The sequence below is a fragment of the Caretta caretta genome, chromosome 1, assembly GCF_965140235.1.
Source record: "Caretta caretta isolate rCarCar2 chromosome 1, rCarCar1.hap1, whole genome shotgun sequence".
Classification (NCBI taxonomy): Eukaryota; Metazoa; Chordata; order Testudines; family Cheloniidae; genus Caretta; species Caretta caretta.
This window is the reverse complement of record NC_134206.1, coordinates 118,537,742-118,552,267: the sequence shown is the minus strand read 5'-3', so window position 1 is coordinate 118,552,267 and position 14,526 is coordinate 118,537,742. Positions and strand designations below refer to the sequence as shown.

General features: G+C 38.6%; 1 protein-coding gene across 4 annotated transcripts in view; it reads right to left on the bottom strand.

Moving 5' to 3' along the window:
• TBC1D8 (TBC1 domain family member 8) overlaps nucleotides 1-14,526 on the bottom strand; it is a 73,715-nt gene that overhangs the window by 50,188 nt on the left and 9,001 nt on the right. For 2 of the 4 annotated variants that reach the window (XM_075130459.1, XM_075130466.1), the window contains exon 2: nucleotides 5,446-5,601. The exons of 1 other annotated variant lie outside the window; for it this stretch is intronic. In XM_075130459.1, the coding sequence (XP_074986560.1) occupies nucleotides 5,446-5,601 (156 nt within the window). The remainder of the gene's footprint in view (nucleotides 1-5,445; nucleotides 5,602-14,526) is intronic. One more of the 4 variants, XM_048857687.2, reaches the window with a different exon arrangement.

Sequence of the window (14,526 nt, the reverse complement as noted above, 5' to 3'; positions counted from 1 at the left end):
TTAGTCAGAAGCAGGTTAAATTTTTATTGTTCTTAATGTCTTTATGAATTTTGTGTGCATAAAACTGCAAACATGCTTTGACTACAAAAGACACATAAGAAATATAAGAATGGCCATACTATGTCACACCAATAATCCATCGAGTCCAGTATCCTGTCTTCTGATAATGGCCAATATCAGATGCTTCAGAGGGAATGAACAGAACAAGCCAATGGATCAAGTGATCCATCCCCTGTCGTCCAGTCCCAGTATCAAGCAGTCAGAGGCTTAGCCATCTTGGCTAATACGCATTGATCAACCTATCCTCCATGAATTTACCTAATTATTTTTTCAACCCAGTTATATTTTTGGCCGTCACAACATTCCATAGCAATGACCTCCATAGGATGACTGTGCGTTGTGCGAAGAAATACTTCTTTTTGTTTTAAACTTGCTGCCTATTAATTTCATTGGGTGACCCCTGCTGCTTGCGTTATGTGAAAGGGTAAATAACACGTCCTTATTCATTTTCTCCACACCAATCCTGATTTTACAGGCCTCTCTCATCTCCTCCCTTAGTCGTTTCTTTTCCAAGCTGAACAGTCCCAGGCTTTTTAATCTCTTCTCATCTGGAAACTGTTCCATGCCCCAAACCATTTTTGTTGCCCTTCTTTGTAGCTTTTCCAATTCTAATGTATCTTTTTTCAGATGGCGCAACCAGAACTTCACACAGCATTCAAGGTGTGTGCATACTATAGATTTCTAAAGTGGCATGATGATATTTCCTGACTTATTATCTACCCCTTTACTAATGGTTCCTAACATTCTGTTAGCATTTTTGACTGCTGCTGCACACTGAGCAGATGTTTTCAGAGAACTATCCACGACTCCCAGATCTCTTTCTTGAGTGGTAACAGCTAATTTAAATCCCATCATTTAATAAGTATAGTTAGGATTATGTTTTCCAAAGTGCATGACTTAGCATTTATCAACGTTGAATTTCCCCATCTGCCATTTTCTTGACCAGTCATCCAGTTTTGCAACTCTTCCCAGGCAGCTTTGGATGTAACTATTATGAGTAATTTTGTATCATCTGCAAACTTTGCCTCCTCACCATTAACCCCTTTTTCTAGATCATTTATTAATATGTTGAAAAGCACTGGTCCCAGTTCAGATCCTTAGGGGACCCTGCTATTTACCTCTCTCCATTCTGAAAACTGACCATTTATTCCTACCCTTTGTTTCCTGTCTTTTAACCAGTTACTGATCCATGAGAGGACCTTCCCTCATATCCCAAAACTCCTTACTTTGCTTAAGAGCCTTTGGTGAGAATCTTGTCAAAAGCTTTCTAAAAGTCCAAATACACTATATCAATTGAATTACCCTTTTGCTGACCCCCTCAAAGAATTCTAATAGATTGGTGAGGCAAGATTTCTCTTCACAAAAGCAGTGTTGACTCTTCCCCAACAAATCATGTTCAACTGTGTGTCTGACAATAGTAGTAAAAACCAATGCAAAGAATTAATTTAGCTTCTCTGCAACAGCCTTGTCTTCCTTAATTATTCCTTTAGCATCCAATGGCCCCACTAACGGATTGGCAGTCTTCCTGCTTCTGATGTCGTTAAAAAAAATGTGGTGTAAGTTTTGCCTCTTTTGCTAGTTTGCTCTTCAAATGCTTTTTTGACCTGCCTAATTCTATTTTTTGCACAAGACTTACCAGAATTTATGCTCCTTTCTATTTTCCTCACGAGGATCGGAATTCCAATTTTTAAAGGATGTCTTTTTGCCTCTAACCACCTCTTTTATTCTGTTGAGCCATGGTGGCATTTTTTTGGTCCTCTAATTATTTTTTTATTTGGGGTATACATTTAATCTGAGCCACTATCATGTCACTATTCCTTTTAATTTCCGTTTAACTAGCTTCCTCATTTTTGTGTAGTTCCCCTTTTTCAAGTTAAATGCTACTGTGGTATTTTCCCTCACACAAAGATGTTAAATTTTATTACATTATGGGCACTATTACCAAGCAGTTCAGCTATATTCACCTCTTAGACCAGATCCTGTGCGCTTAGGAATAAATCAAGAATTGCCTCTCCCCTTGTGGGTTCCAGGACTAGCTTCTTCATGAATCAGTCATTAATGGTGTCTAGAAATTTTATCTCTGGATTCTGTCCTGAGATGACATACCCAGTCAATATGAGATTAATTGAAATCTCACATTATTATTGGGTTTTCTTTGTTTGTAGTCTCTCTAATCTCCCTGACCATTTCACAATCACCATCACCACCCTGGTCAGGTAGTTGGTACCATATTCCTACTGCTATATTCTTCTTGTTCAAGCATGGAATTTCCATCCATAGAGATTCTTTGGTACAGTTTCACTCATTTCAGATTTTCATCTTATTTGACTCTGCTTTCGTTCACATATAGTACCACTCTCCCACCAGCATGACCTACTCTATCATTCCTATGTATTTTGTTTCCTTGTACTACTGTGTCCCATTGATTGTCATCATTCCACCAAGTTTCTGTGATGCCTATTATATCATTACCCTCATTTAATATCAGGCACTCAAGTTCACCCATCTTAGTATTTAGACTTCTATCACTTGTATATAAAAGTACTTGTATATAAGTATAAAATTTGTCAATATTTAGCTGTCTGCCTTTGTGCGATGTAATTGAATGGGACTCTTTTTCATTTGATTGTTTTTCTTCAGCTCCTGCTTGTACTTTATCAACTTCTATCCACTCCTCTTTACTAGGACAGAGAGAATCCATGTTAATAGATCCTCCCCTAAGGGATGTATTTATCTGAACCATGTGCTCCTCTCTACCTGTTGACTGTTTCACCTGCTCTTAGTTTAAAAACTCCTCTACAACTTTTTGACTTTTACATGCCAGCAATCCTGTTCCGTTTTAGTTTAGATGGAGCCCATCCTTTCTGTATAGGCTTCTCCCCTTCCAAAAGGATCTCCAGTTCCTAATAAACCTAAAACCTCCTCCCTAATACCATCGTCTCATCCACGCATTGAGACCCTGCAGTTCTGCTTGTCTAATTGTCCTGAACATGGAACTGGAAGCATTTCAAAGAATGCTACCATGGAGGTTCTGGACTTAAATCTTTTAAGTAACAGCCTAAATTTGGCCTCCAGGACCTCTCTCCTATCCCTCCCTATGTCACTGGTACCTACATGTACCATGACCACCGGCTCCTCCCCGGCACTACGCATAAGTCTATCTAGATGTCTTGAGAGATCCACAACCTTCGCACCCAGCAGGCAATTCACCATGGATTCTCCCAAGCATCACAAACCCAACTACCTATCTTTCTAATAATCAAATCCCCCATTACTATTATCTGTCTGTTCCTAAAAAGTCACCTCCCTCAGAGGGGGATCCTCAGTGCAAGAGGATACCATGGCATCATCTGCGAGGATGTCCCAACTATGTGACTGTTTCTCTCCACTCCAGCTTGATGTTTTCCTTTCCGGAGACTTTCATCTTCCTCAACACCATAGAGGCTGTCAGACTGGGAGTGGGACCGCTCTACTGTGTCCCGGAAAGTCTTGTCTATGTACATCTCTGTCTCCCTTAGCTCCTCCAGCTCAGCAACTCTGGTGTCAAGAGATTGTACTTGGTCTCTGATAGCCATGGGCTGCTTGCACTGAATGCACGCAAGGCAGGCAATCATTTATGCTGCATTCAGTGCAATAAACTGGTTAGCTCCCCCTCTGCTGCTGAATCCATAGTATAGATTAATGCAATATTGATCTATTCAACCAGAATTATCTTCTACTGTCTTGAAAAAATTAACTGTTACTTACAACAATACATCTTGTAAATCCATTTGGTGAAGGGTGGCAATTCAAGATCTTAAAGAGTTATTTGTTAAAGGCTTTCTAAAACTTCTATAACCTATACAAAAAATCTTAACCATTCTAGTCAAACAAGTGAAGTGGGAAAAAAAAAAACAGCTGCCCTAGCAGGCTGAAGAAATCTGCAACGAGTAGAGTAATGATCAACCCGAGAGAGAGGTATTACCTATATCTTACTGAGAAAGGGACCTAAGCATTCTTTGAGATGAACACTGATTTGCATTTATAATGCAAAACTCATTTTCTTCATTACAAGAGCAATATTTAAGAGCATGAAGTATTCTCTTCATAAAACATTCTCTCTTTAGTGGTGTGTTCTTACCTTTCAAATAAACAAAAAAAAGAGTACCAAATCAATAGCAATTATGAAAATGAGGAAACAGTAGCACCTAACCATAGCCAAAAATAACATGGAGAACAGACTCTCTGCAAGCTTCCCCAAACAAATGTAACAATGCACATCAATCCTGACCTACTACCCTTCGCTCCAATTTCGTATCTTCAAAATACACTAAAAATCATACAGTGGTTTTGAGGTACAGACAGGCATCCATAGGGCAGTGTTCTCCAGTGCATGGAGCACCTCCTCAAGGGGATACAAGGGAGAGCACACACGCATGCACCTTCAAAACGTGAAATGTGTGCAGCTGATGAAGCGACATCTACCAGAGTTCTCTGTAAGCCATAAACAACCAGTCTAATGTGTAAACTGCCTCACTAATTTCAATTAATACTAAATCTAACACCGTTAGTGATATTTTAAATGTCAACATTGTTAACTATTTCACTGCTCAATCCATGAAAAAAAGGAGAGGAAATATATTATGAAGATCTACACCAGCATTTTCCAAAACAGGAGGAAGAATGAAGGACTAGCCAGGAGAGCACATAAAGTATATAAAAATGCCTACATTAAAATTGGTAGGCTTTAAACACCACATAGCAGGGTTGCTATGATTTACAACTGGTTTATTTTTCTAAAAGAGTGTTCAGCTTTGAAAAGCATGGGAAACATTGCATTAAGAATTAGTTTAAAGACTAGCAAATTCAAGTCTTCAGAGTGCACTATTCTTATGGGTCACCTAGCACTATGATACTTTAAAACATTTATTATTTAAAAACATTTCGTATTTTTTAAAATAATTTCTTTCATGAGATTTTATTGTGATCAGAGGAGCTGGGAGACTTTTTTTTTTTTTAAATAAACTGCAGGTAAAAATTAACTACTGATACACGTGTTGAAGACAGACCAGACCAAAAAGCCTCCTGCTGCAAGTGTCCTGCACAGGCTACTATCTGATAAATATGTGAATGGAATGACGACATTTTGTAACAGACAGAAAAATTGGAAGGCAGCAACAGCCAGATTTTTTGTTCTTGCTTAACAGAAGAAAACATTCCCTTATGTTATTAATACCTTGAAATATAACCAATAAGTATTTTAGTTGTTAAACAAGTCACAGCCAGTAGCCTTTACACACACACGAGGTTACTAATTTTGGTTACCTTCAGCTTCTTGGACATGCAGATACTGAGCATGCTCAGAATTTAGCTTTGGGGATTTTTTTTAATTGGTATGTAACTCACCAGCGGCTATGGCCCAGTAAACTTCTGATCCATTCAATAACTCACCACATGCTATGGCAGAGTAAACTGGTGATCCCGGAACTTGAAGTAAAATTCGAAATGGAGCAACACGTGCATTAGAATCTAGCACTGCATCCAGGGCACCCACCAAACGACCTGAACACACACAGAAAAGGAGAATGACGTGTTTTAACAACAGCAGCACCAACTCTCACTGAGACTAGTTTATCACTACTAGACCTATTCATGTTTAAGACCCTCAGATTAAGCACAGAACAAAATTATAACAAAGCTCTCCAATATTGGCTTGTAAAATGGAGAAGTGTTCAAATGCACCAGGGACTAGAGGACCAGGAAGACCAAGTTTTTATGCTTCTAGTTGGTTTGTTATGCCATATATACATAAGACTAACAGAAGCTTTGAAACTTAAAGCTATGGTTAAGAAAAGGAGTACTTATGGCACCTTAGAGACTAACCAATTTATTTGAGCATAAGCTTTCGTGAGCTACAGCTCACTTCATCGGATGCATACTGTAGAAGATCTTTTTATATACACACAAAGCGTGAAAAAATACCTCCTCCCACCCCATTCTCCTGCTGGTAATAGCTTATCTAAAGTGACTACTCTCCTTACAATGTGTATGATAATCAAGGTGGGCCATTTCCAGCACAAATCCAGGGGTTTAACAAGAACGTTTGGGGGGGGGGGGGGGAGGAAAAAACAAGGGAAAATAGGTTACCTTGCATAATGACTTAGCCACTCCCAGTCTCTATTCAAGCCTAAGTTAATTGTATCCAATTTGCAAATGAATTCCAATTCAACAGTTTCTCGCTGGAGTCTGGATTTGAAGTTTTTTTGTTGTAATATAGCAACTTTCATATCCAGACTCCAGCGAGAAACTGTTGAATTGGAATTCATTTGCAAATTGGATACAATTAACTTAGGCTTGAATAGAGACTGGGAGTGGCTAAGTCATTATGCAAGGTAACCTATTTTCCCTTGTTTTTTCCTCCCCCCCTCCTCAGACGTTCTTGTTAAACCCTGGATTTGTGCTGGAAATGCCCACCTTGATTATCATACACATTGTAAGGAGAGTGGTCACTTTAGATAAGCTATTACCAGCAGGAGAATGGGGTGGGAAGAGGTATTTTTTCATGCTTTGTGTGTATATAAAAAGATCTTCTACACTTTCCACACTATGCATCCGATGAAGTGAGCTGTAGCTCACGAAAGCTTATGCTCAAATAAATTGGTTAGTCTCTAAGGTGCCACAAGTACTCCTTTTCTTTTTGCGAATACAGACTAACACGGCTGTTACTCTGAAACCTGTCATTAAGCTATGGTTAGAATACATAAACATGTATTATTTAGAACAGTCTCAAATGCATTGTGTCTCAGAGTCTATTCCATAATAATTGGCTCCTGAGTAAAACAAGTCTTAGCATATTATTGCCAGCTGTTTGAACTGGAGTCATGAATTGGCAGGTGAAAATATAACACAAAGAAAGTACCAAACCGTCTCCAACTATGACAGGAAAAACAATCAGAAAAAAAAATCAGAATTCCTCCAACTACAAAAGATGAGCACTTAAAATGTGCATTCCCTTTTGCCTCATAAAAAGTTCTAATTCTATAAGATGGTCTTAAAATTCTGTATTTTGCCAATAACAATAATACAATTAGGAGCACCCTATGAGTCCGCATCCAGTCATCAGAGGAAGCTGTAGGGCAATGGCATAGCACAGTCTAGCCTGCAAGTTTCAAAATATTGAAGACCAGGTGATTAACAAAGGAAGAAACAGCCCAGACTAATTTTTTCATCCTGATCATAAACCTATGAGTTGGAATTTTTAAAAGCGTTTAGTTTAGGTCTCACCTTGGCCCCATTTAAGTCACTGGCAAAAGTTAGACCAAGCACTTCTGAAAATCCTGATAAAAGGTCAGACTTGTAAAATATGGTTATTTTTAGAGAATACAAGAAATGCACCCATATAATGAAGCCATGTAAGTACATGAAAAATGACGGGCATTTATCTTGTTTCTCAGTTTGTGCAAATTAAATTCCCTTTTCTGTCCCTGAATGACTGATCACAGCAGCCAATTCCTCTTTTCACTCTGTACTTCTGCTTACCAGTTCCATAATGTTCACTACGTTTCCAATAAAGGAAAATAGTAAATATCACTCACTCCCCAGATTGGCTAGGTTAGCCACAGTTTAAATATTATAAAAACAAAATACTAAGAAGCCAAAACTAAGATCCTTTTAATATATTATATTTTAAAAAAAGATCTTAGCCAGGTTCATTCACAAACTCCAATGATGAGTCACTGGAATATATATCTGAAGTCTCCCTCTTCAGTTAGTTTTGTATTTTCATAATTAATATCATACATTAGGAGCCTGACTGAACTTCCATTTGTGTCTATGGAAAGACTCTCATACACTTATGTGGGATTTAGATTAGGCCCCAATCTATTTTCAATTTGGGTAAGATGGAAGGTGCTTTCTAGTTTTACAAGTAAGAATGTTGTCTAGATTTCTGATCTCACATATCTGCTGCTGATTCCAGGGCAGTAAAACAAAGGTGCACCAGTGATGCAGAATAAGCAATTTATGCACGTTTCACACCTGTATTTTGATTATTTTCTTCAAGAGAGAAAAATATTAAGTATTTAGTGCAGGCTAAAACAATTTCCTCGTTTGACATAAAAGCATAACAATAATCTTTCTGAGGTAGCCTCATTACTATACTTTAGCACGTCTATTTTTGAGGTGCTACTGCAATGGCATAAGTTGAAATTTAACTGAACAAGCTCCAAAAATAGATCTTTCAATAATTAAATCAGTGAGTGCTACAAAAACTATGCAAGTTAGCCAAAACTTGTACACGAACCTGGTGAAGATTGAGTACAAAGTTTAATATTAAAGAAGGGACGAAAGCTACTTAAATTATTCAAATGGTGCTGCTTTCCAAGTGTTTTTTCCTATCATATAAACTCTGAACTCCGCTTAATACTTGTAACATACAACAACTGCACAGTGCTTCCTGCTGAATGAACCAATAAAAGCATGCAAACAAAAGAACTTTCTAAAGGGACACAATTTGAATTTTAAAATCAACTTTTTCTTTAGTTTTTTTATGTTTCTGATAGAGCACCATTTAAAACAGTCCTTATATTTTTTAAAATTATTTTTCCTACATATTATACAGATACACACACACACACACACACCACTCCCCGTTGATGTTTAAGGGTCTTCTTAACCATGAAGAAACAGATTGACTTTTACAGGGAAAAGCAAATCTTACTGTCCATACAAGCCTATCAAATAAAACAAACTAGAAAAAAAAAAAGAAAAACATGTTTTACTAACTTTATTCTAGTAATCATAGGTCTTTCTTGATACCATGTATGGAACAAAAATTTCAGAAGTAAATATGATTTTCAAGTTCATTGCATTCTTTTAAACAATAGTACTACCAAGCTCTCTATTTCAATTTTTCAGCTTCAAACAATGCAAAACCATTTCAGGAGGAAAAAATAAAGCCACCGAGAATAAAATGGATTTGATTTTTTACTGCACTACAGAAAGCTGCAGCCACAGGTTTTCTAGTAAGACTTCAGAGTCCAGAAACAGATCATCTCATGAACATCACAAGTCTTTTCATGATTTTATCACGATTACAAAGAATGTTGAAATGCAAGGGGAAGCTCCGAGTCCAATGTGGACATCAGACAAGGCTGGGGGAAGAAGAGGGAAGAAAATTGCTTTTCTGCTCTAAAATCAGTTTGTGCTCAATAACAAACACTTTCCCTGGACATGGGATTTCAAAGCAAGTGTTTAACTTGTATTCTTATGGAAACAAACAGCTCTCTAAAACAAAATTTGCACTCTTACTGTGGATCATGGATCTTAACTACAGTTTTTGTTTAGTTACATTTCAGAGGTCTATCTTTATGCACATTTAACACAACCTAAATAGTGCAAATCAAACACTGTAAAGTTACACCTTATATGGAAAGTACAACTAAATCAGAATTACAATAAAAGTTTCTACCCTGAAATCCATTTTAGAGAGTTCACATTATTTTATGCATACCAGTTCAATCAATAAATGAATCCAAGGACAAGCTAGCAGGAGACTGAAGCACTATTTTCAGATCCTGTGACAGACAGGTAGGGTCTTTGCTTTACCAAGATCATAGTGTAATCTAATCAGCCTGGAAGCAGCACACTACACAGCTGTATGATTAGGCCTTCTTATTCACGCTAATTCCAACTGTGTGTGTAACACAGCTGTGCACCCGTTTGTTTTGTTTTGTCTGGGGAGAAAATTAAAGTGATACCTTTCTGGTTATCAAATAAACTTGCAGAAGTATGATCCACCATCTGAGCTTAATCTGTATTTACCTGAAACCTCAAAGAGAAGATGATATCACAAATTGCAATGTATGACCCTGTACTTTGAGTACCACAACTCACAGCTACAGTCTAGAAAAGGACCAATTACAGTAAAGCCACCTGAAAAACACTGATTTCTATTTAAAACGTATTTATTCAAACTCTCAGGAATGCAGATTTCTCTAAATTGGTGTGAATTATCCATATGATATTTGAAGAATTCCACTAAACTTTGAGAGACTGGATGTTAGAAAATTAAAGCTGGACTCAAAGTTAGACACTTTGAAATCTGGGTTTGTGAAAAATATTGATTCTTTCCATCTGTCAATTCAAGATTTTGGGGAAGTAGCCTAAGATGTAATTAATTAAGACAGGTCAGGTAGCACCTGATCCAAAGATCCCCCTTTACAGAACAAAAGGCTCTCTCTGCCCATCGGCACTGCACCTAACAAGTCTTTAGGTAAAACTAAGGTAAAGTTTTCAAAAGTGCTTATGTCCCCATTTACAAAAGTGGCCTGGGCAGTTAGGATCCTAAGAGTTTTTTGAAAGTCAACAGGACTAGGAGCCTAAAAGCTCAAGCCACTTTTGAAAAAGTCACTTAGAGTGTTTCTACACTACGACTAGAAGGTGGGATTGCAGCAAGTGTAGGCATACCCAAGCTAGTTTTGATTGAGTTAGCTCACTAAGGCCTTGTCTGCAGTACCGCGGTAAATTGACCTAAGTTACACTTCTCCAGCTATGTGAATAACGTAACTGGAGTCGACGTAGCCCAGGTCGACTTACTGCAGTGTCTACACCGCTCTGCATCAATGGGAGATGCTCTCCCGTCAAGTTACCTTACCAGAGTACTGGAGAGCGTTCTGCAGTTGATTTAGCAAGTCTTCACTAGACCTGCTAAATCGACCCCTGCTGCATTGATCACCGCAGCGTTGATCCTGGTAAGCACAGACATGGCCTAAAAAATAGCAGTGTAACCACATCAGCATGGACTAGCCCATAGGTGCTGGATCTAGGGGTGCTCCTGCACCCCCTGGCTTAAAGTTTCCATCATATACAGGGTTTACAGTTTGGTTTAATGGCTGTCAGCACCCCCACTATACACATTGTTCCAGCGCCCCTTGACTAGCCACTCAGTACAATCCTCTCTAGGACACTGGATATACACCTGGGCAGCTAACTCAGGCTGCTGCAGCTACACTGCTCTTTCTATCCAGTAGCTCGATTACAGTTAGCTCAGGTATGCCTACACATGCTGTAATTACTCCTCCTGATTGCTGTGTCGTCATACCCCTCGGGCGCTTTTGAACATTTTAACTAGTCTAGCAGCAGATTCTAGGTTCAAGGGTTTACAAGAAGAGAGGCCCAAGCTTGCTGTAAAATTCTAGCTCTCCTGGCACATTACTTTGCCCCAATATATCAATACTCAGTAGCTCATTAAGCATTTTAGTGCCATGTGCCATCCCTGCCTCTCATATCCTCTCTCATCCAGAAGCTTATAAGCATAATCAAAACAGGAATATGGGAGCAAAACGAGTAGTCAGGTAAAAACAAAATGCTTTTACACAAAAGAGTAATAAATACACTGAATTAAAACAGGATGCTTCCATCTGTTGCAACATGGAGTGAGGTTCCAATTCAGGATGACAGCTAATGGTTGTGAGAAACACTTTCTGCTCTACATCCCAGACGACAGATATGAGACTTTGGGCAAGAAGTAAACCATGGGGGGGGGAAAAAAAATCACACCAAGAAAATACAGAAGTTATGTCTTATCTAAAACTTTTAGAAACAAAAATGGACAATGAAATAACTTCTGAATGGAATTAAGTATTATTCACCCCTAGTTCCCTCAAACAATATATCTGAGTATTTTTGTTGCGAAGTAACATCTGAACAGCTCAATGCACTTTGCAAAACAGCAAATTAGAAAGTTACAATACCCTGTGAGGCTGGCAGCTACCTGTATGCTACAGATGGGCAAAGTGGTTAAGCAACTTTCCTGTTATCACAGAAGAACTCAGCAGAGCCAGGAAGAAAACCCAAACCTTCCAACTCAGAGACCCCAATTGTTCCCTTATGCTCTGTTTTACAGGTAGCTTAAGTGGCCTCTCCCTGAGGATTCAACCTGCAAAAGGGGAATCCCTGGATAGGGTAGAGCTATAACAACTGCCCTGTTCTGTTGATTCCCTCTGAAGCATCTGGTACCGGCCAGTGTCAGAAGACAGGATACTGGGCCAGGTGGACCATTGGTCTGACCCAGTATGGCCATTCTTATTTTCTTACCAGCGACACCACCCTTCTGAACCTCTTAGCACAAGTGAGGCACATGGATGGAAACTGCCAAGTTCAACTGCTGTGTTCCAGCTATCAGAACATTCCATTGGGCTCACAGACAGTTGGACATAACTAACTGGAGCTGTCTAAGGCTGTCCAACTCCAGGACAGTTAGCAGCATAAAGGCAACTTAAAACACCTTTGCATCCCCCTACTGCTGATCTGCACTGAGCTAATTTCTGATGTAGCTCAGTATCTGGCCCTCATCCTTGTGGGTTAAATATAGGCAAAGAACTCTGTTCTGGTGAACAGGTGTTTGGTATAGCAAGCTAGGGAACATCAAAACAAGGAAAACTTAGCACCAAAATTGGCATCAAGTTCTTCCTAGAACCAGTACAACATGACACTCTGATTTTGCTTGCAGCAGTTCTAAATGTTTTAGTCATGCAGCAGTGATGTTTAACAGATTCCTGCTTTCACTCACATTTCACTGAGGAACTTCTGCTTTATAGCTCTGTAATATCAAGAAAATTTTTGTTACACAGACAGCTAAAGACTAGCAGATAAATTCTATCTCATACAAACATATGTTGATTTCACCGAGATTGCACAGGGTACAGATAGGGCAGGTTTCAAGCCAACAGGACACACACACAGTGGTGTATTTCTTACTAGCTTTCTCAATTCAACTCAACAGAATTTATACCGATAGCAAGGAAAGCTATTTAAAGGGGGGGAAAAGATAAATTAATAGTACACTAACCCTGCTGTAACAAAAAACAAAACAAAAAATTCCTTGGTGACGATGCTGATTTTACCACATTTGAAAAAAGCTCACGAAGCTAGATTTCATTACTAAGGGCCTGATGTGGCAAACGTTTATGCACGTGTAATACATTAAACAAGAGTAATCCCACTGAAGTCAGTGGGACTACTTTCATGTGTGTTTGCAGGATCAGGCCCTTCAACACCTAGGCAACAAGTCAGTGCCTTAAATTTCTTTTTCACCATGTAAAAGTGAACTGAAATTACAATTGTTTGTGTTACTTCTTAAACTGAGTGTACAGCATCATGTTCTTTGTGAAGTTGGAAGTTATCATATCCCAGCCAGCGAAGTTTTTACTTTTAATGGTATTATTTCACAAGTTTTCTTCAATGTTTTCTGTGGGTTTATATTACTCTGAGATTTAGCTACCCATTTGTTTCATATGCTAATATCCTTGGAAATTCAAGATACAATCATGGGGTCTGCTGTCATAGGAGTGCTGTAGGAGAGTGAAAGAGACGTGATATAGGAAGGGGAAGGAGGAAAGAGCAGAAGTATGAACATGCTTCCCCACTTCCTAAAAACCCACAATGTACTTCTCCTAATGTGTTATGAAAGAACATTTATCATGACCCCCTCTTCTCCTCAGGCTATTTTTCCAAGTATGCTTTTATCCACATATTTCTTGCAGAGGGTTGTCACATTTATTTAACAGGAGTCAACATGACTGCAGCCTAAGATATACTAAGATAAGGTTGCCATCCATGTTGGTTCTAAAGTCCACAGAGCTAAAGGCTCTGTCACACTACAAGTCTAGAAAAACTGTTTCCAGCCTAAAATTAATGTACCTAATAAATATGTGGGACATATATGCTGCCTTTTGATAGTCCCCTAAATCACCACAGTATAAATTCTGTTGAATACTGTCAAAAAAGAATCTCTCACACATTTTGTTGGTGCCATATAATGCCCCCCCAAAGTTATTAGGAGCACTCTAGTACTACATAATTCTAGTAACCACAAAAAATCCTTTAGAAATTACCCATCTTGTTGTTCTGCAGAGTGTGTCCACTACGACACAACAGAAACAAAAACACATTCCCTCTATATTTATTCCAATCTCATTTTAGCTAGTTAGTGATTTTCAGTGTTAAAGGGGCTGATGTTCACACTTTAAACAGATACAATCCATGCTGGTAGGCTAAATATTAGACCTGAAACTTCTGTTTTGATTTGCAGGTGCATTCATGGCTTTCAAGGCATTTAAAAACACACATCACTGTAGTATGTGTGTGTATGCATAACGTGCTGCTCCTCCACTCTGTTTGCTGGTTCCATTTTGCTTTGTAACCTGCGAGCTCATTAGAGATTAGAGCAGGCAGAGCACATAGATAATGCCATATGCACACATCAAAAATACAAAATGTTTGTTGGTTTGACCCAGCTGAGAAACTGGGCCTTCATATTACAGCCTTTGTTGAGGATTGAGAGTTATTTATGCATGTGATTCCATGCTTTAAGTTATTTGCAGCCCAAATTCACTTGTGGAGACATCACCTTCTTCGGGGAAAATTTAAGAAAAACATGTTTTTAAGAGAGACCTTTTAAGATGTTACAGTTAAAGAACAATATAA